The following is a 19,214-nucleotide window of genomic DNA, read 5'->3' on the forward strand; positions in this document are numbered from 1 at the left end:
GTGAAGTAAAAGTTGTCAAATATGAATAGTAAAGTACAGATGGCCCCAAAAACTACTTAAAACCTCTTGAGAATACAGGGGGTAATATTTTCGCATTAGCATAATTTGCTCTACAGATTAAACTGCCTCTTATTCAATTATTGCTCTTACTATATGCATATAAATCATACCATTGGAAAGAAAACAATCCCTAGTTTCTAAAACGGTTTCAATTTTGTCTCTGAGTGATACAGAAGTCATTCCACAGCACTTTCCATGACCAAGAACATAAAATCAAGATGTGTTATGCTGGCTTCAAAGCTCTGCCTATATATGGTCGTGCCCCCTATGACCAGAAACACACCTCATTCGCCTTCCTCTGGTTGTCAAGAGGACGTCAGAGGAGAAATTCTTTGTTTATCTGGGACTGACGTGAAATAGGACCCATTTCTTTGGCGTGACCGACAACTTCCGTTTTGGTGAATGGCTCGAATTTGAGCTGCGTTGGTGTACTGTTTTGCTGGCGTTATGTATGCAAACTATCTCCGTGTCGAATTTTGTTTGATACATGTGACCATATCATCGTAATGTATGTTTTTTCAATATAGTTTAATCAGATTATTTGAATTTTTCCGGGAGTTTTTCGGTGTACCGTTGTCGGATTGTATTTACGTTTGAGAAATTCGTGCCACTCGACCGGTACCTGTGCTAAATGGAGTGGGCAAGGAAGAATTCTGAACGGAACCAACGACTCATCTTGACAAAGGACACTTTGATCAACATTCTGATGAAAGATCAGCCATAGTAAGACCCAATTTACGATTTTATATCATATCTGTTGTGCATGTGAACTGGACGTGGGCGCCTAGCCGAATCTGCCTGGTAAAAATATCGTGTCCTCCGCTAACGTGGTTAGCTAATAGATTTACATATTCTGTCTTCCCTGTAAAACATTTTAAAAATCTGAAATGGTGGCTTTATTCACAAGACCTGTATCTTTCATCTGGTGTCTTGGACTTGTGATTTAATGATATTTAGATGCTACAAGTTACTTGTGACGCTATGCTAGCTGTGCTAATCAGTGGGGTGAGTTGGGGGGTGCTACCGGATCAGGGTTGGTGACTCGTGAGAAGTTTTAAGTAGTACTTTAATTAAAGTATTTTTACTTAATTACTTTACACCACTGCTGATCTTGTACTTACTCTTGCAAATGTACCGATCCTGTGTTTTATACCCAGCCCAATTATTCAGACCTTTATACATTAAAATAGATTAGCTGAAAATTACTTATGGAATTATGTGACCTCGTTCATTCTTTTGTAGGTTGCTCCTCACAAAAAAATGAAGTACCACCGTTGGATTGATCAAAAGTAGGCGCAGCTGGTGACGCTTATCAATTACAAATCAATGTGTATTTGACCCTAACATGCTGCAAGCTTTGGATTTGTAGTTGAATGTTTTTTCCAAGACATGCCCTTTGGTTAACCTCAAGTAAAAAAAATAAACTGCACAACAATTATTCTCCCGTATTCAAACACCTTGCCAAATGTAGGTGTATAGTTTCCAGTGTTGTTGATCATTAATGAGTTCATTGTATTACCCTCTGGTGAGTTTACAATTTGTCTTTAGGGTAGCAAATTAGATGTCACTGTTCTAAATAGGATAGTATGGGAGACAAGGATTGTCAATTACATTCCTTTTAAAACAATAGTTAATACCATTATGCAACAAGGCTTTGTTTTATTTAAGGTGACAACACTGCCTACAATTTGGAACTGTATTGAATTGTTGTCTCGTGGAGTAATATGTTTGTTTTTACATGCAAAAGTGATTGCTTTTGATAAGCCCTCATCTGCCTATATATTTTTATGGAAAATAGATGTTTCTGAACGAAACTGTTGTTCTGCGCCTGAGGAAGGCAGTTAACCCACTGTTCCCTGGGCGCTGAAGACGTGTATGTCGATTAAGGCAGCCCCCCCATACCTCTCTGATTCAGAGGCAGTGGCGGACTGGCCGTCAGGGAGCACCGGGACATTTTCAGGTGGCCTGAGGGTCGTTTTGGCCTGCGGTGAATAGTCAACTTGACCAGCGATAATATAGCAAGCAGGAATGAGTTGATAGAGAATCCACGCATCAAGCGCGACTCTCACTCTCTCGCTGCAGTGTCCCCGCGCCAAAAATGACATCAGCTCTCTCCGTGACGCACATAGCAACCGTCCACCTGCTTCTCTACTGATAACATTTTAGACAAGTCGCACAGCGAAATGGACGTTCAGAAAAGGAAAGGTGGAGCAGAGGGGGAGAGAATAAAAAAGAGAAAGGCCCTTGCCACAGACGCAGCTAAATAAGCGACATGTTCGTCAGTAAGGGACCAGGTCAGTCAAAAACACTAGCTAAAACACACACGACACCCAGCATGGCTAATAAAAGTGACACAACGGCCAGTAGGCTAAACAGTTTGCACGTCTTAGGTGTTCGTGGAGGGATTATATCATAGCAATGAGTGCAACATAGCGATCATAATATGACATTGAACGCAATATGTTTCAACTAGTAAAAAGTAGTAAACCTAGACTATGAACTTGCTAGCATTCGGTCATGACTCATGCCACATAAGCTAGGGAAAATACACATTCGCTGTACAGCGAAACAGGCTACAGTAACATAACCATAATACATCCATGAACGTAACACAGTAGCCTGTGTGACACACAGGCAATGACAAAGATCATTAGCGCCATTAGTACCAGCATTACAAGTTACTACAATAATATACAGCTCTGGGGGGAAATTAAGAGACCACTCCAAATTAAGAGACCACTCTTAATTTTTTCCAGAGCTGTATTAATGTAGCCTACTGGTACACTAATGATAGTGATGTATGATAATAGTATTTTCTTTGCAAAGGTGGAGAAGGAAGCAGCAGCAGCGCTAGAGCTTCAGGTGCTCCTGCAGAACTGGAGATGGTGGTCAGTTCAGATTCAGACTCAGAGCAGGAACCTTCAGGTACAACTTCAGAGCACAAACCTAAACATGTAGGCTATGATTTTAGATTAATATGTGCTTTATTTATGAGATTATCAGTAGCACTGTAATCGGGGGGCATAAACTTGTATTACTTGTGCAGTCATCGATTGTAAGTTATTTACAATGTTAATCTCATTCTGCAGAGCAACCAGATCTGCAGAGAGCGAGAGAGAGGTTCAGTGGCCAGTACAGGGAAAATAGAAAGGGACAGGGAAAGCACTGAAAACCCATTTGATTATTTTTCCCATCCTCAGTCCAAAGAGTTTGACTTATTTTTTCAGTACCACCCAAAACAAACCCCTCAGAGTCATTCCCAATGTATTCCACTCCAAAGATGGCACAAACAGAAAATGGCTGACATACAATGAAGTAACTCACTCCTTGTTCTGCTCAGTATGTCTTGCATTCGCAAAACCGTCAGCCAGTGATAGTGCATTTGTCAAAGGAGGCATGCAGGCCTGGAAACATGCCCATCAGAGAGTACAGGAACATGAGAGAAGCAAGACCCATAGAGAAAGTACAGAAGCCTTTTTCCTTAGAGCCAGCAAAGCAGACATCCGTACCCTTCTGAGTGATAAGTAAATGTCAGTTCAATGAGACCAGGTCAGAAAGAGGAGGCAGGTCATGGAACGTGTGATTGATGTAGTTAAAGTTATTGGTAAATGTGGGCTTAGGTACAGAGGACACAGACACGAAGCTGCATATAACTTGGAAAACATAGCCGTCAATCGTGGCAAGTTTCTTGAGCTTATATTGTTGCTAAGCAAATATGATGTCTGTTAGTGAATGCATTGAGAAGAGCAAGAAGCAGATGGGAAGTAAAGGAAGAGGGTCCTTGGTAACTATGATGTCCAAAACAACAGCATATAAAGTAATTGAAGTCATCAGAATGTTGATTCAGCAGACAATTGCTGTTGAAGTGAGAAAGGCAGGGATGTTCAATACAAATGGACACAACATAGGATTTAAGATCCAAAGACCAGTGTGCAGTAGTTCTGCGATTATGTCACTGATGTTGTCCACGAGAGAGTTATCGACTGGACAGTACTTTGTGGACCTTGTGAAACAGACCCTTCAGAAGATGGACACAGATATCAAACAGTGTGTTGGTAACGCAACAGACGGAGCAGCTAATATGCAGGGACAATACAGGGGCTTCTCTGCATTGCTCACAGGAGAGTCTCCTAACCAAGTACACATATGGTGTTACTCACATGTCCTCAACCTTGTGCTAACTGACACCACTGGGTTTGTTGTGGCAAGTGAATTCCTTTTCTCACTACTGAATGACATTGCAGTGTTCGTTCGAGATTCCTACAAGCGCATGAAGCTATGGGAGGACACCAGTGAGGACAGGAGACACAGACGGCTTGATGTAATTGGTGAAACACATTGTTGGGCCAAAGACGAGGCCTTGAGGAAAGTATTTGGAAGCTTTGCAAAGCCTGACCGTACACTTTACACAGATGTGGTCATCACTATGGAAAGAATTTAAAAGGATGTGACCATAAAACCTGCCATCCGAAGCAAGGCCCAAGGGTACAAGGATGCTCTCCTAAAGTATGAAACCATACTTACAGATGAGGTTTTTCTCAGGATTTTTGAGCAGACGTCCCCTCTCTCTCTAAATACTTGCAAACAAGTGGCATGGATATCGTAACAGCACAGCACTTGGTGACGGGAATGGAGGATAACCTGAGAAAGTGTGTCCGAGACTTTGAGAGTGTGAAGAGGGCAGCAGATTACTTTGTTGAGTGGGCCAATGGCATTCTGGAGGAGCAGCAGGACTGTGATGCCGAAGCTCAGACTGCTCTCCCTGAGAAGAGAGAGAGAAAAAAAGAGAACCAGGTGAGTTGGCAGAAGACGAGCCCATTGCTAATGCAGACATGGATTACAAAATCAAGATCCACAATGTGGTACTGGACACTGTTGTTGAAAGTATTCACCACCGTTATGCAGCAAATGCAGTGCTGTGTGCAGATGTCTCCTGCATGAATCCGAAGCATTTTCCTGACATCAGAGAAAAGGGCATTCCAAAGACAGCCATGAAGGAGCTCAGCAAATGCTTACTGGAATTTGATGAACATGCTACTAGCAGGCTGAACTGAACTGATCAGCCTTGCGCAACAGTGGGAAAGACTGAAACAGCCAGCATTGGAGAAGTACAAGTTCCTCCTCACCCTATCCATCACTCAGGTGGCTTGTGAAGAGGACCTTCTCCACCCTGAAATTCGTGAAGAACCGCCTAAGAACCTCCCTCACTCAAGAGAACCTTGAAGTGTTACTTTTGAAAGGAACAGAGAAGGAGATTCTTATTGGACTTGACAAAGATGACGTCATTGACAAGATGGCAGAGAGCAGTGAGTTACTGCACCGCCTACTGGTTTACTAGTGGTAATTATTTAGCATAGCTACTTCAGAGTAACCAGTATGACTCTTCCTTAACAGGCTAAAATACAATTTGCTGTGAGTTAAAGCTTTTGTACAAAGGCATGTTTTTTGGACTTTCGTATTATACTTGCAGTTATGTAGCCAATGTTCAATTTCATTGACTCAGTGTATAGATGTGTTTATTTTTGTGCTGTTTGCTTTATGGACACCAGCGAGTGAACATTGTAATCTACATTCTTTTGAAGAGAAGTGCTTTTTGACTTTTGTATTATACTTACTTACATTGTTGTAGCTTATGTTCAAGTTCAGTGAATGTGTGTGCGTGAAGTTTTTTTAAATACTTTTGATATGCTTGATGCTTGAATATAAAGATAATAATTTGAACATTTGAGCTAACTCTGTATATCTCATTATCTTTTTAAAAAGTGTAGGCTAATTGTTTTGTGTCTAGCCTTGTACATTTGTATGTGTTATGATTGGTGTATTCCTAGTGAGTTTTTGAGGGTGCACCCATAGCATAACTTAAACTCAGTGTTCATATAGGCTACTTTTTTTTGTCAGTTCGAAATGTTTGTATTTTGTAATGTGGATAACTTTCTTCCCAAATTTATAACTAGTTTGGTACCCGTTACATCAACACATAGGGTTAGCCTACAAAATTAGCGGTCTGGTGGTTTGCGTGAACAGGGTGGCCTGGGATGTAGTCAAATTCCCGGCCTGAATTATTGTTTCAGTCCGCCCGTGTTCAGAGGGGTTGGGTTAATACGGAAGACACAATTTCAGTTAAAGGCATTCAGTTGTACAATTGACTAGGTATCCCCCTTTCTGCTTTTGCCTGTTCACGTCGAACTGAGGCTTTTTGTTTTTATATATATATATATTTTTTTCTTTTCCGCACAGGGCGTGACGTGCAAGGACTTGCTTGTTCACGACGCGAGGAACAACTAGAGGACGACGACGACTAACTCGTCGATGGTGTAGCAAGAGAGTCGAGATAAGATCAAATATTTGAAAAATAGTGTAATTGACAGTATATATCTGTGACAGACAAAAAAAATGAAAGTGCTGTGGGGTTTAAGTGCCCTCCTATTGTGCTTGAACCGAGCCAATGCCCAGACAGGTAAGCTATTTAACGTTAGCTAGGTAACAGTTAACGTTACTGTATAGAGTGCGAACTGGCTAACATTAGCGGTTTTTAATTGTTGATTTAACGTTACAGTTCAACGCCATGTGTTTTCCAAACAGTCAACCTAAAAAAAAAAATCCATCGCTTTAACGGTAAATGTCGAAAAAAAGCAAAGTAGCTAACGTTAGCTAGGAAGCATAAGAGTAAGAGGGTGGTCACAACGTTCCAGGCACTATAAGGTATTTGCGTACACAAATCCTAACAGCACAGAACATGATTGATGGATCATTTTACTTGTTTTAGCCTGGCAACGTTAACTATGTAAATAGGATATGGTTCTGACAAAGATGTGATGCTTTGCATCAATATTCATGCTATATTAGTTATACAAAGTAGCTAGTGAATATAAACACATGTAACGTTAGTGATAGCTAAAAATCAGTGACTTGTAGGTAACGCTAGCTAGCTGAAATAGTTGGCTAAAGTTGTTTAATTTTGCAAGTAGCTAACTGTTAACTATTATTAAATGTCTGTTTGTCAGAACTAAAATCAGTGACGTGTAGGTCTCGTTTTAAAAGGGCAAGTGTCAATATTTAGTTACTACTAGTATTTACCAGCTAGCTTGCAAGTTTTTGACCAGATCCCCCACCATGACCCCCACCAGCCAATGGAGTTGCCTTTGTTTAGTTCTTCATAAACCAGCCAATGTTTTGTTGAGTTTTTAAATGAGCAGACTAACCAGTTGTCTAACAAGGCTGTAATCTTTCATATTTGAGAGTCAAAGCTATGCCTGTGCTTGTTAGCTGCGATCTTTTAAACCGGTGTTGACCATTTTGCCTACTTGAGTCATTAGAGGTTATGTGTCATAGATGTCCAGTTTAGAGGATGAAAAAAGTAAGATTATGTTTTACTACCATATGTCAACCTTTCAATGGAGATAAATAACACAATTATTTAAATGTGGTACAACATAGTGGTGTAATGATGTTATGATGTACTGTTTTATATTTGGTTTTATATGTAATGTAATTGTAATGTAATTGCTTTAATGTGTTTGGACCCCAGGAAGATGGGGATCCCTAGTAAATACAAATACCACATATCACAATTAAATTCACAACAAATATTATATTTATATGGTTACAATACCAATGTATTTACATGTATTATATAAAACGTTTCAAACAAGCAAGAACCCTTGTGTTTGCAAGCTTGTTTTTAGCAGAGACTGCAAGAAAATTAAATGACCTTAACACAATGAGTCTAAACCGACTACAGACGAGTCGCGTGACGCTTGTGGGGGACGTAGAGCAAAATCACCGACATGTTCGTGTGAGTCTCACGTTTCCATAGAGTAGACATAGTTTGTTCGGACACTACAAACGCTTTCATGAGCAGACCGGTTGCATTCTGGAGAGCTGAGCGCTTGCATTCTGGAGAGAGATGTGCCTATAGGCTATCTTCACAACACATCCCTTCCCTTCTTGTCTCATTTAAAAAAATATATATATTCGAGGCTCATTATCTTCACACATTATAGATGCTTTTTCACTGACAGCCGCAACTCAATAATCAGCTAGGCCTTTTTCCACACGCACTGCCTATGAAAGACTTCCTCATATGCCATTTCTCTCCTGTTCTATTGGTTTTCATATCAACTTTCTTTCATTGTCCAGAAGCCAAAGGCACAACACTATTCATATTAGCAACCCATCCTAGTTGTTGTCTTTAGTTTCCCCTGAGATTTTCCTCTCTGTCATATACCGCTCGCATCAGGTGCTCTGTTTAGAATGGTGTTTTCTTGCTAATCGCATTTTGGCAAGTGTTTGAAAATTACGTTTTATTGGCTGCTTCATTACAGGAGTTGCATGTTCTGTTAAAGCGGCATATGTAATGTTTTGGGCAACCCGACCAAATTCACATAGAAATTTCAGTTATACACTTAACAAAAATATAAACGCAACATGTAAAGTGTGGGTCCCATATTTCATGTGCTGAAATAAAAGATTCCAGAAATGTTTCGAAGCACAAAAAGTTTCTCTCAAAATGTGTGCACCAATTTGTTTGCATCAATTTGGCATGAAATCATTTGGTTAATATGATGATACTCAAACTCTTCATTCTCTTATTCACGTGTCCTATTAACCTCTTCTGTTTCTTTCTTTCTGCCTTACTATCATCTCGTTGAATTGACTGATGTGCTCACACCAATCCATCAATATAATACTCAAATCAATCCACCCCTCCCCCTTAATGGCCTGTTCAGCGGCTTTATCAAGTCGTCCCTGTTCCAGATGACGCTGATAGAGGACAGTGCAGCGCTGCTCTGAGGTGACAGGGAACACCATCCCCGAGGTGCAGTGGTGGTTCATAGAGGGAGAGGAGCACGAGACCATGACCCAGCTGTTTGATGGGGTGCGGGAGGACCGTGTTGGCCTCAACGCCACCTCCCTCCAGCTCCATTCACCTCTTAAACCTCACGCTCAATGACTGGCACGTAAGAGTCCCGCGCTTCCAACGATCCTGACCGCAACGAGCTGAAGAAGGCACCCAAAGTCAAGTGAATCCGCTCACAGGCTAACGTTATAGTGTTTGAATGTGAGTGAGTGCTGGTGGTGGGAGGCCCTGTGTACAGCCAGGCAGCGTCTCCCTGTAGAGAGGACAGAAAGTGGTCCAGCTCCTGTCCCACACCCTCTCCTGCCCTGTCTCGCCCAGACTCCCACTACTCCCCTCACTGAGCTCCTGTCATGTGTGGCCGAGCCTCTCTCCTTAGACGCGTCCTACCTGCCGTAGCACTACCCTCAATCTGATGCCTCTTTCCTAGGCCAATGTCAAAGCTTAGGGAATTGTTTAAATGAATGAATTAACAAAATATATTTCATATGGATAATACTGGTTAGAAGGTCTGAAAACTGCAAATGGCTGCATCATACTTTTTTTTTTTTAAGGGGTTAGTTTATGGTGTGTTTAGATTCTTGTTGGCTTTCATTCTCTATTTTGCTGTTCTGTCCAAGGATTAGAATGTGTAATAATTGATACAAACATTGGCACTGTCCTGTGTTTACTCTTTAGACCTGTTTAGGCTTTTTAGGATTACTAAATTATCTACAGAAGACCCCAACCCAGCTTTGTAATGCTTCTCAGCCATAGGCCATCTTTCTGCCTTGTGGTCCAGTATTATTTGACACAAGTTCTTAATTTCACTACCCTAAACCAAACCAAAATATCCTCTTATTTGTTCCTCTTCCCTGTCAGTGGAACACCAACCTGCCATACCTCACCTTGCTGGTTGCTTCTTCTGCTTGTGTTGATTTACAAGCATGGTCTCCTCCTAGATTAAATTCCCAGTCTAACTCCTCTTCTCTCCTATCTTGAACTCTTGGTTCAGACCGAGCTCTCCATTTAGGTGTCTTCCCATGTGTGATTGGAATGCTCTGCGCTGCCATTTTATATTGTGTTGATTTTGGCTTGAAATGTGATAGTTGATGAAAGTAAAACCATTTGATCAGCTAGGTTAGACCTTATCAGTTTTCTTTATGAAGTTGAGGCTAAAGGATAGTAAAGCAATGTCGAGCCCTGAACAGTGTCTCCTCTCCACATGTTGGTATCAAGACAATCTCCAATAGATTGCCATTTGTCCAGTAAACCCTATAAATTCCGCTAGCCGAAATAACCACAGTGCCTTTTTAGTTACCCTCAACTATTTTAGCAATGTCCTGTACTAGAAAAGACATACAATAATTAGTTACACTTGGCCTTTCCTCATAGTACTATGGTAAACTGTAATGGTCAGTGTATAGGCCTAATAGATGTGTTTATATCAAAGGATGGCTTTTTAATATATTCACTTTGTGTGTGTCTACAGATCCCTTAATTGAAGCTCACCCTGTGGAGGTATACAACCAGACCTCTGCCATCCTCTCATGCAAACTGACCGACCCCCCGTCTGCAGTCAAAGGCCACTACTGGATGAGGAACGGCAAAGTGATCGAGTCATCCAAGCATAACTCGCCAACTCTCTACACCGAGCACACGTAAGTTCCAAGAAGGCAGAGTGCATCGGCATGTTTTATCTGCATGTTTGATCCACCAGATGGACGTGACTCGATTTACCTGCCACTGAAGCTCAGCCTGTTGGTGCAGCATCTTTTGCAAAGTGACTTCATGACTGGGATGTGTTAGAAGCCATTGTTTGAGCGAAGTCTGTTGTAGTATGTCTATGTTTCCCATCTTTAGGGGTTACCTTTAGTTTTTGTTTTTTCCATTAGCTTGGCTAAAATCGATTCCCATTCCGGTGGATTGTATGAGTGCGTCTTCCTTTCTGAGCCCGAGGTGAAGACAACCATTGAAGTCAAAAGTAAGTAATCCTTTTAAGTTTCTTCTACTGACATGCTCTGCCAGTTAATTTTAGCGCACTTTGAGTATCTGAAGGCTGCAATAGGCCTATATAACCAATTGGTTTAGAAAACTGCAGATGCTGGTGTTTTGGATAAATAGTGCATATCATCCCATAAATACCTGCCTCCCTGTGTTTGTCACTAGCTGCTCCCCATGTCTCTGCATACAAACGCTCTGAGCATGGTAATGAGAAGGACAAGGGTGTGCTGGTGTGTGTTAGTTATGGATACCCACTGCCCACTGACTGGAAGTGGTACAAACTGGAGGGAGAAGATAAGACGGTATGCTTTAGCAAACTTTACATCATTGATACACATTAGTCTTAACAAAATTGGTTTCACTGAGCTGGAATAAACCCTGCTGCTGGACTAAACTGAGTGATTGAACTCAGTTTCAACCATGCTGCAGTTATTTTCCAATTTTAGTAATCATTGACTTAAATCAGTATCTTGATTGAAGCCACAGTAATTCCACACGTACTAGTACTTGCCAAAGGGGTCTGCCCTAGAAAATAGAAAAATATTGAAATCTGGAAATTGGTGTTGAATGACTTTACTCCCTGTCTGGCATTCTCAGGCCATCACCAATGGTACCGACAGGTATGAGATCAAGAGCACCCCCAACAGGACCACCCTGACCATTGACGACTTGGACATCGCCATGGACATAGGCGACTACATTTGCTACGGCACGAGTGAGGTCGGCTCGACCTCCGACAAGGTCCACCTGCGCGTCCGCAGCCGGCTGGCCGCCCTCTGGCCCTTCCTGGGCATAGTGGCCGAGGTCATCATCCTGGTCAGCATCATCTTCATCTATGAGAAGAGGAGAAAGCCTGATGAGATCAACGACGGTAAGTCGACACACCCACAGAGAAAGGCAGAAAGGAAGTACTCTTGTTTTGCCATTCATCTATGTTTTCTGAAGGGCTAAAGTAGCATACCTGGTCAAGTCCATATGATTTGACTGTGAGTGTCTGCTGCCACCGAGTGGCAGATCAGTCTCTTAGTTGCAGATGCACTATCATTCTACAAAGATTTCTGTGCATTCATTTCCTGCCATTTTAATGATATCTCTATAGTTAGCATTTTCGTAATGGTTTGGATACAGGAGGTTTACTATTATTGATAAGGTCTTGATTTTAGTAGTTCCATTCGATCTAAACCAATTGGTTTTCTATTAGAACAGGTTTTTTTTCTCTGTTCGCTGCTGCTTTTGCATTTTGGTACGTGATCAAAACCACATGTCAGATTGAAGTGGTTGACCTGAGATGACAGTAACTGAGAAGCTATGGGAGTCTGAATCCACTGCTTTCATAGTCGCCATTTGTACAAGAATGTATCTAATAAGGAATTCTTTCACTGGCCTTGCTTTCCTACATTGGACCAACCTGGGCTAAATTTGAATGACATTTTCCGACTGCAAAGGAATTGAAGTTTTAATGGTACACACAGAAGTATGACATCATACACAGGGCAGCAACTTCCTGCTTACATTCATCAACAACAAATATTGGTCAGTAAGCAGAAAGCAGCCTGGCTACTTATGTCATATTGCTGTGTATACCTTTTTAATATTTGGTCTTGCATGCATCTGCATCTTGATCTCCATGCATGATGAGTAATTTCAGCTATTTATAATAGGGATATCATGTCATCATTGATCTCATTCGTTGCCTGAGGGTACCTACTCTTTCCTGAGAGTCCCGTTTGATCTGCAGTATGCCCGTATGCTTTTGTCTATAACCATTTTATGTGTTGACATCACTAAAACATATTGTTTCCTGCATGATTTTGAGCAATGTTCAGAACAGATTGTTCTTGATAAACAATATGGTATCAGAGTTAGGATACAATGAAGGTAGATTTGTCATACCTCTTGCTGTTTTATCTTTTTTAAATTTGATTGGGATGAAGTTTATTTGATTATTGTAGATCTATGGCAGTAGGCGCTTGTTTTTTTCCATTGAGTTGTTGCATTCACTTGAAAGGCCTACTTAAAGAAATGCTTAGAACTTTGTCACCCTTTCTTTCATTGTCTGTTGAAAGCATACCTTTTTCATGCCTTGCTCTCATTGGGAGAATATTTCTCATACCCAGACTGTCTCAAACAAATTCAGCTATTGACTGCTCTTCATCTTTTCTCTTGTCCCTGTGTTGCTGTATAGATGATGACTCAGGATCTGCTCCCCTGTAAGTACACATTTCACACTGACATATAAAAAATATATATTTAATTTATCACCCAAGGAAATTGTTATTTTCTGAATGTGCTATAATGTTCGGAGTGGAAAATGTCTTTCAGGAAGAGTAATGCTAACACAGACTACAAGAACAAGGACGTCAGGCAAAGGAACTCCAACTGAGAGAAGATGAGAGGTGCGTATGACAGCTTTTGAATCAATCCACTCGACAGGATGAGCCCATTTCAAATGAATTTATTCTGATTGCAAAATCAAAGCAGTAAAACTCCTGTAGAGGTTAGCTCTCATCAATCTAATTGTCAATCCTATCTTTGTCTCCTGACAGATATCCTGATGATGACCTTCCAGGATCTATGAGGGGCATTGGGTTGTTGAGTGTTACGTAATATAGTGCACCCTGTGATTTTTAAACAACTTTTCAGTGTTATTGTCTTGAGAAATTGACTGAATTTCCTTTAGATTTTCTAATATTTCTCTCCATATTGTGCTGCCAGGGAACATGTTTCAGCTTAAGGCCATGGGATAAAAATGGCATGGTTTTTATTGCCGTTCTATAAGTGAAATCCAACGTTTACATGAGAATGATTGTTGTTTTTTCTGTTTGTTCTTATGACTTCCTCCACTGTGTGTGTGTATATGTATGTGTGTGTATATATACACACATACATATGTACATATATGTGTGTGTGTAAATTATTTTGCCTAGAAGTAATAAGCAAGCAAGTATATTTAACACTGTCAACTGTACCAAATTGCAGAATCTTAATAAAGTTATTTGATTTTAAGAGATGTGGTCTATTGTGTTAACTGTCGAATAAGATGTAAATGTTTCATATTTCCACAAGGCCACATAATGCTAAAGGCCATTCCACAAGTAAAGCTATAAAGATATTTTCCAAAGTACCCTGGATGGTCTTAGGCAATTGGTTTGTACCACAGGAGGTTGGTGGCACCTTAATTGGGGAGGATAGGCTTGTGGTAATGGCTAGAGCGTAATTAGTGGAATGGTATTGCATGTGTTGCATGTTTGATGCAATTCCAATCACTCCGTTCCAGCCATTATTATGAGCTGTCCTCTCCCCTCAGCAGCCTCCGCTGATTTGTACATCAAGGTGTCAGTCCTCTTAGGTGAATGGCATGACTTGAAGCTAAGCAAAAGGTGTGTTTGATGGGGCCGCAATCAAAAATATATTTTTTTGCTTCATTTTTTGGATTGTAACAAAATTCTTTTCACTGCATCAGAGATGGCGTACACAGGCGTTTCAGCTTTGCAGACTTCTTCAGTGTGGGACAACTTCAGGCCCACCGGCTAGAACCCTCAAACTCAACTCTGGACCTAAAAGCCAGTTCCACTGCATCATTGTTCCCCTCTAATCAGGGACTATTGTTCCCCTCTAATTTAGACCTGGGACACCAGGTGTGTGTGCAATTATCAGGTAAAACTGAAAACCAGCAGGTTCCGGATCTAAGGAACTTATCCTCTGCAGTAGAGGTAATTGGGTCTTCTTTTCCTGTTGTGGTCCTCATGAGAGCCAGTTTCATCATAGCGCTTGATGGTTTTTGCGACTGCACTTGAAGGGACTTTCAAAGTTCTTGAAATGTTCCGCATTGACTGACCTTCATGTCTTAAAGTAATGATGGACTGTCGTTTCTCTTTGCTTATATGAGCTGTTCTTGCCATAATATGTACTTGGTCTTTTACCAAATAGGGCTATCTTCTGTATACCACCCCTACCTTGTCACAACACAACTGATTGGCTCAAACGCATTAAGAAGGAAAGAAATTCCACAAATGAACTTTTAACCAGGCACACCTGTTAATTGAAATGCATTCCAGGTGACTACCTCATGAAGCTGGTTGAGAGAATGCCAAGTGTGTGCAAAGCTGTCATCAAGGCAAAGGGTGGCTACTTTGAAGAATTTCAAATATAAAATATATTTTGATTTATTTATTTTTGGTTACTACATGATTCCATGTGTTATTTCATAGTTTTGATGTCTTCACTATTATTCTACCATGTAGAAAATGGTACAAATAAAGAAAAACCCTTGAATGAGTAGGTGTCCAAACTTTTGACTGGTACTGTATATCATTGTGTTAATAAAGCTGCATACAAACATGGTCTCTTTTTTTGTTTTCTTGAGTAAGGCAGCTCAAAAATGCAGGTGTTTCAGCCTAGCTCATTGCTTTCTGTGGTGGTGGGGCAAGCCAGCAGTAAATACGGAGCGTTGTGCCGTGATTGGCTCAGTGTTCTCTCACTTATGGGGACACTACGTCACCACCAAGTCTAAGGGTAGATGTAGAAAATTCTAGCCCCTTGGGTGCTACCATAGAGTTACATTAGAAGTGTCCATCCAAGAAGGCTCAAGGTAATTAATTGGCCACAGATAAAATGACGTCAAATCATTTATATATATATATTTATATCTACAGTAGCTTTGATTGGACTGATTATGTCAATATCATACTTTCAAAATCTTCGCTAGCAGGCATCATCATGAATCAAGTCGACAATCTACTGGCAAATCCTTTTTAATCCTTGTCATGTAGAGAAATAATGAAGAGAAATTATAGATAAAACGTATCGGTGCTCATCGGCCATTGGACATAAACGTTACACAACAAGTTGGAAATCTCAAATTCAACAATGAGTGGTTTGGAAGGAATCAGTGGCTAACTGCAGGCATCGCAAAGCAATCATTAGCCTTCTATTCAGTGGAGTGGCTGTGGCTGTGTGGTCCCAGGTCTAAGATTAAGGGTCTCTTTTCCTAGTTTAAAATTATAAACAGTCAACATTGACCATGCTGTCAAAGAAGAGTGATTTGTGCCCCGCTCAAAACAACTGTTAACTTGGAACTGCAAAATCTGACTTTAATGAGTTCAAGACAACTGGGAACTCTGGAAAAACGAGCTATGACTGGGAAAATACATTTTGAACTGTCATCCAACTCGGAATTGTAAATTGGGAACTCGGGCCTCTTTCTAGAGCTACGACCTGAAGATCACTGACGTCATCATGATTCAAATTTTTTTTTCTTCAATTTCCTAGTTGTTTTGAAAGCACCATTAATCCAGAGAATGCCAGACTTTGATGACAAAGTTTGATGACAAAAAAAATGACGGTTACGCCACCTTCCTGTTCAAGTGAGAACAGCACAACAAGGTGAGTCCAAAAATGTATTGTATGCCGCCGCTGCATATCTCTCTGGTCAATTTACCAGAGAGATATGCATACTGTAGCTAATAAAGAAATGCTAAGTATATGTTGTGTAGTAAGCTGTTAGTAGCGCAATATCAACCCAGAGCATATCGGACTGCGCGATATCAGCACGATATCAACCCAGAGCATATCGGACTGCTTCTCTCTACCATATCACCGGATTCCTGCCGCTCAGGATCATTACACCAGATCATTACTCCGGATCATCGCAGCTAACTAGCTGCAAACGAGTGGCTACTGTTAACTAACGCCTCTGTCCCGAAGCAAGCACCAGCTAGCCTTGAGCTAGCCTCGAGCTAGGCCCATATACTAGCTAATTCTAGGGCTACAATTCCTCCTTTGCCAATTGGCCTGGACCCTTTATTGTCGACACGGAGCTCCGCCGATCCATCACGACTGAACTTCCGACGTGATCGCCCGATGTGGTCTCAACAGGCTATTCTGTTACGATGTCACCGAAGAACCATCTACTAGCCCCGGCTCGCTAGCTTTTCTGAACGCTGTGTCCACTGCTCGCCTAGCGTAGTAGTGACTATCGAACGGCACCCTGACTCACCTATTGCTGCTCTTTTGACCCTATGATGACTCGGCTACACAGCTGATGCCCCCTGGACTGTTTCAATAACACGGTAAACATTTTGTTTACCTGTCGGCCCCAGCCTCGAACTCAGGTCCTGTATGTACCTAACTGACCCGCTCTGCCCATTCATTGGCATTTACCCGTTGTTGTCTTAGCTCTCCTGATCAACAACTGTGATTGCTTTATGCCTCTCTCTAATGTCAATATGCCTTGTCTATTGCTGTCTTGGCTAGTACTTATTGTTTTATTTCACTGTAGAGCCCTGAGTCCCGCTCAAAATGCCTTTGATAGCTCTTTTGTCCCACCCCACACACATGCGGAGACCTCACACATGCGGAGACCTGGCTTAATTGGTGCTTCCAGAGACGAAACCTCTCTCATCGTCACTCAACACCTAGGTTTACCTCCACTGTACTCACATTCTACCATACCCTTGTCTCTACTGCCATGCCGTTCTGTACCACCACTCATTCATATATCTTTATGTACATATTCTTTATCCCTTTACACTTGTGTGTGTGTGTAAGGTAGTAGTGTGGAATTGTTAGGTTAGATTACTGTTGGTTATTACTGCATTGTCGGAACTAGAAGCACAAGCATTTCGCTACACTCGCATTAACATCTGCTAACCATGTGTATGTGACTAATAAAATGTGATTTGATTTGATTTGACATTATGCCTTGAATCTATTCTTCCACGCCCAGAAATCGGCTCCTTTTATTCTCTGTCCCCAACGCACTAGACAACCAGTTCTTATAGCCTTTAGCCGTACCCTTATCCTACTCCTCTGTTCCTCTGGTGATGTAAAGGTTAACCCAGGCCCTGTAGCCTCCAGTTCCACTCCTATTCCCCAGGCGCTATCATTTGTTGACTTCTGTAACCGTAAAAGCCTTTGTTTCATGCATGTTAACATCAGAAGCTTCCACCCTAAGTTTGTTTTATTCTCTGCTTTAGCACACTCCGCCAACCCTGATGTCCTAGCCGTGTCTGAATCCTAGCTTAGGAAGGCCACCAAAAATTCAGAAATTTCCATCCCCAACAACATGGTTAAATAAAAGTTTAAGTTTTGTTTTTTAAAGTAGCCCATGTGCCTTACCCTAATAATTTAGTCTATTTTCCCCTCTTAATTTCACCTACTGTTCTGACTTGGTGGTGCACATGTAGCCTATAACCTGTTAATGAGAAATGTAATCATTGAATATAGTAATTTATTGCTTGCCTACATTTTACTCCCTCTATGTTTAATATAACACACATACATTAATTATTCATTTTGGTTGCCTATCCTGACGTGAAGTTTGTTCTATAAAAAGTATTTGACTCTAGCCACAAAATTAAGGAAATTAGAAGGGGGGGTGGGGATTTCAGCATGACCATTTTTTGGCCTGCGAAAATCCCCCCTTCTAATTTCCTTAATTTTGTGTCTAGAGTCAAATACTTTCTGTGGCACATACTACTGGTCAACATGAGCTACCAAAACTTTAACTATACATTCATGTACATACTACCTCAATTGGCCTGACCAATCAGTGCTCCCGCACATTGGCTAACCGGGCTATCTGCATTGTGTCACGCCACCCACCAACCCCTCTTTTTACGCTACTGCTAGTCTCTGTTCATCATATATGCATAGTCACTTTAACCATACCTACATGTACACACTACCTCAATAAGCCTGACTAACAGGTGTCTGTATATAGCCTTGCTACTCTTATTTTCAAATGTATTTTTACTATTGTTTTATTTCTTTACTTACCTACACACACACACACACACACACACACACACACATACCTTTTTTTTCTGCACTATTGGTTAGAGCCTGTAAGTAAGCACTTCACTTGTATTCGGCGCACGTGACAAATAAACTTTGATTTGATTTTGAAGTGTGCCAGGCCTTGCAGTCCCAAGATGGAAGGGGGGTGAATTTCAGCAGGCAAGAAAATGGACTTGACGAAATCCCCCCCTTTCTAATTTCCTTAATTTTGTGGCTAGAGTCAAATACTTTCTATCGAACAAACTTCACGTCAGGATAGGAAATCGAAATGAATAATTAATGTATGTGTGTTATATTAAACAGAGGAGGGAAAAGCAATAAACATTTCAGAACAACTACTATTCGAATAAGACATGGGAGAGATGACGAATTTTGGCAAAGATATTTATTTATAGACTAATACACTTGAAACAAATAGCCAAACCGAAAACTGCAGACATTACTAGTGCCTCCCCCGCGATCAAACCGACATAAAAAATCAAATGAAACGCAGCCTAACGTGATCAGAAATCTC

General features: G+C 41.1%; 1 protein-coding gene across 8 annotated transcripts; it reads left to right on the top strand.

Annotated features, from left to right (window-relative positions):
* Positions 1–452: 452 nt before the first annotated feature.
* On the top strand, positions 453–13,906 carry LOC139539742 (basigin-like). Of its 8 annotated transcripts, XM_071342975.1 has the most exons (10): positions 2,243–2,354; positions 2,887–2,985; positions 6,298–6,517; positions 10,389–10,557; positions 10,792–10,880; positions 11,066–11,202; positions 11,498–11,771; positions 13,086–13,110; positions 13,223–13,296; positions 13,447–13,906. In XM_071342975.1, exons 3-9 carry the CDS (start codon positions 6,454–6,456, stop codon positions 13,281–13,283), a joined length of 819 nt encoding a protein of 272 aa, XP_071199076.1. In that variant the 5' UTR covers positions 2,243–2,354; positions 2,887–2,985; positions 6,298–6,453; the 3' UTR covers positions 13,284–13,296; positions 13,447–13,906. The 8 variants fall into 8 exon arrangements, with proteins under 8 accessions (XP_071199080.1, XP_071199077.1, XP_071199073.1 ...); XM_071342979.1 differs by lacking the exons at positions 2,243–2,354; positions 6,298–6,517 and adding an exon at positions 453–783; XM_071342976.1 differs by lacking the exons at positions 2,243–2,354; positions 2,887–2,985 and adding an exon at positions 455–783.
* The last annotated feature ends 5,308 nt before the right edge of the window (positions 13,907–19,214 follow it).

The sequence above is a fragment of the Salvelinus alpinus genome, chromosome 15, assembly GCF_045679555.1.
Source record: "Salvelinus alpinus chromosome 15, SLU_Salpinus.1, whole genome shotgun sequence".
NCBI lineage: Eukaryota > Metazoa > Chordata > Actinopteri > Salmoniformes > Salmonidae > Salvelinus > Salvelinus alpinus.

What these genes read in the sequence shown, in the direction of transcription:
- LOC139539742 (XM_071342972.1), top strand. Translation starts at nt 2,333, where the DNA reads ATGTTCGTCAGTAAGGGACCAG. An exon ending in CTCAGAGCAGGAACCTTCAG is followed by an intron (nt 2,986 to 10,388) that starts GTACAACTTCAG and finishes GTGTGTCTACAG; the next exon opens with ATCCCTTAATTGAAGCTCAC. An exon ending in GCCTGATGAGATCAACGACG is followed by an intron (nt 11,772 to 13,085) that starts GTAAGTCGACAC and finishes GTTGCTGTATAG; the next exon opens with ATGATGACTCAGGATCTGCT.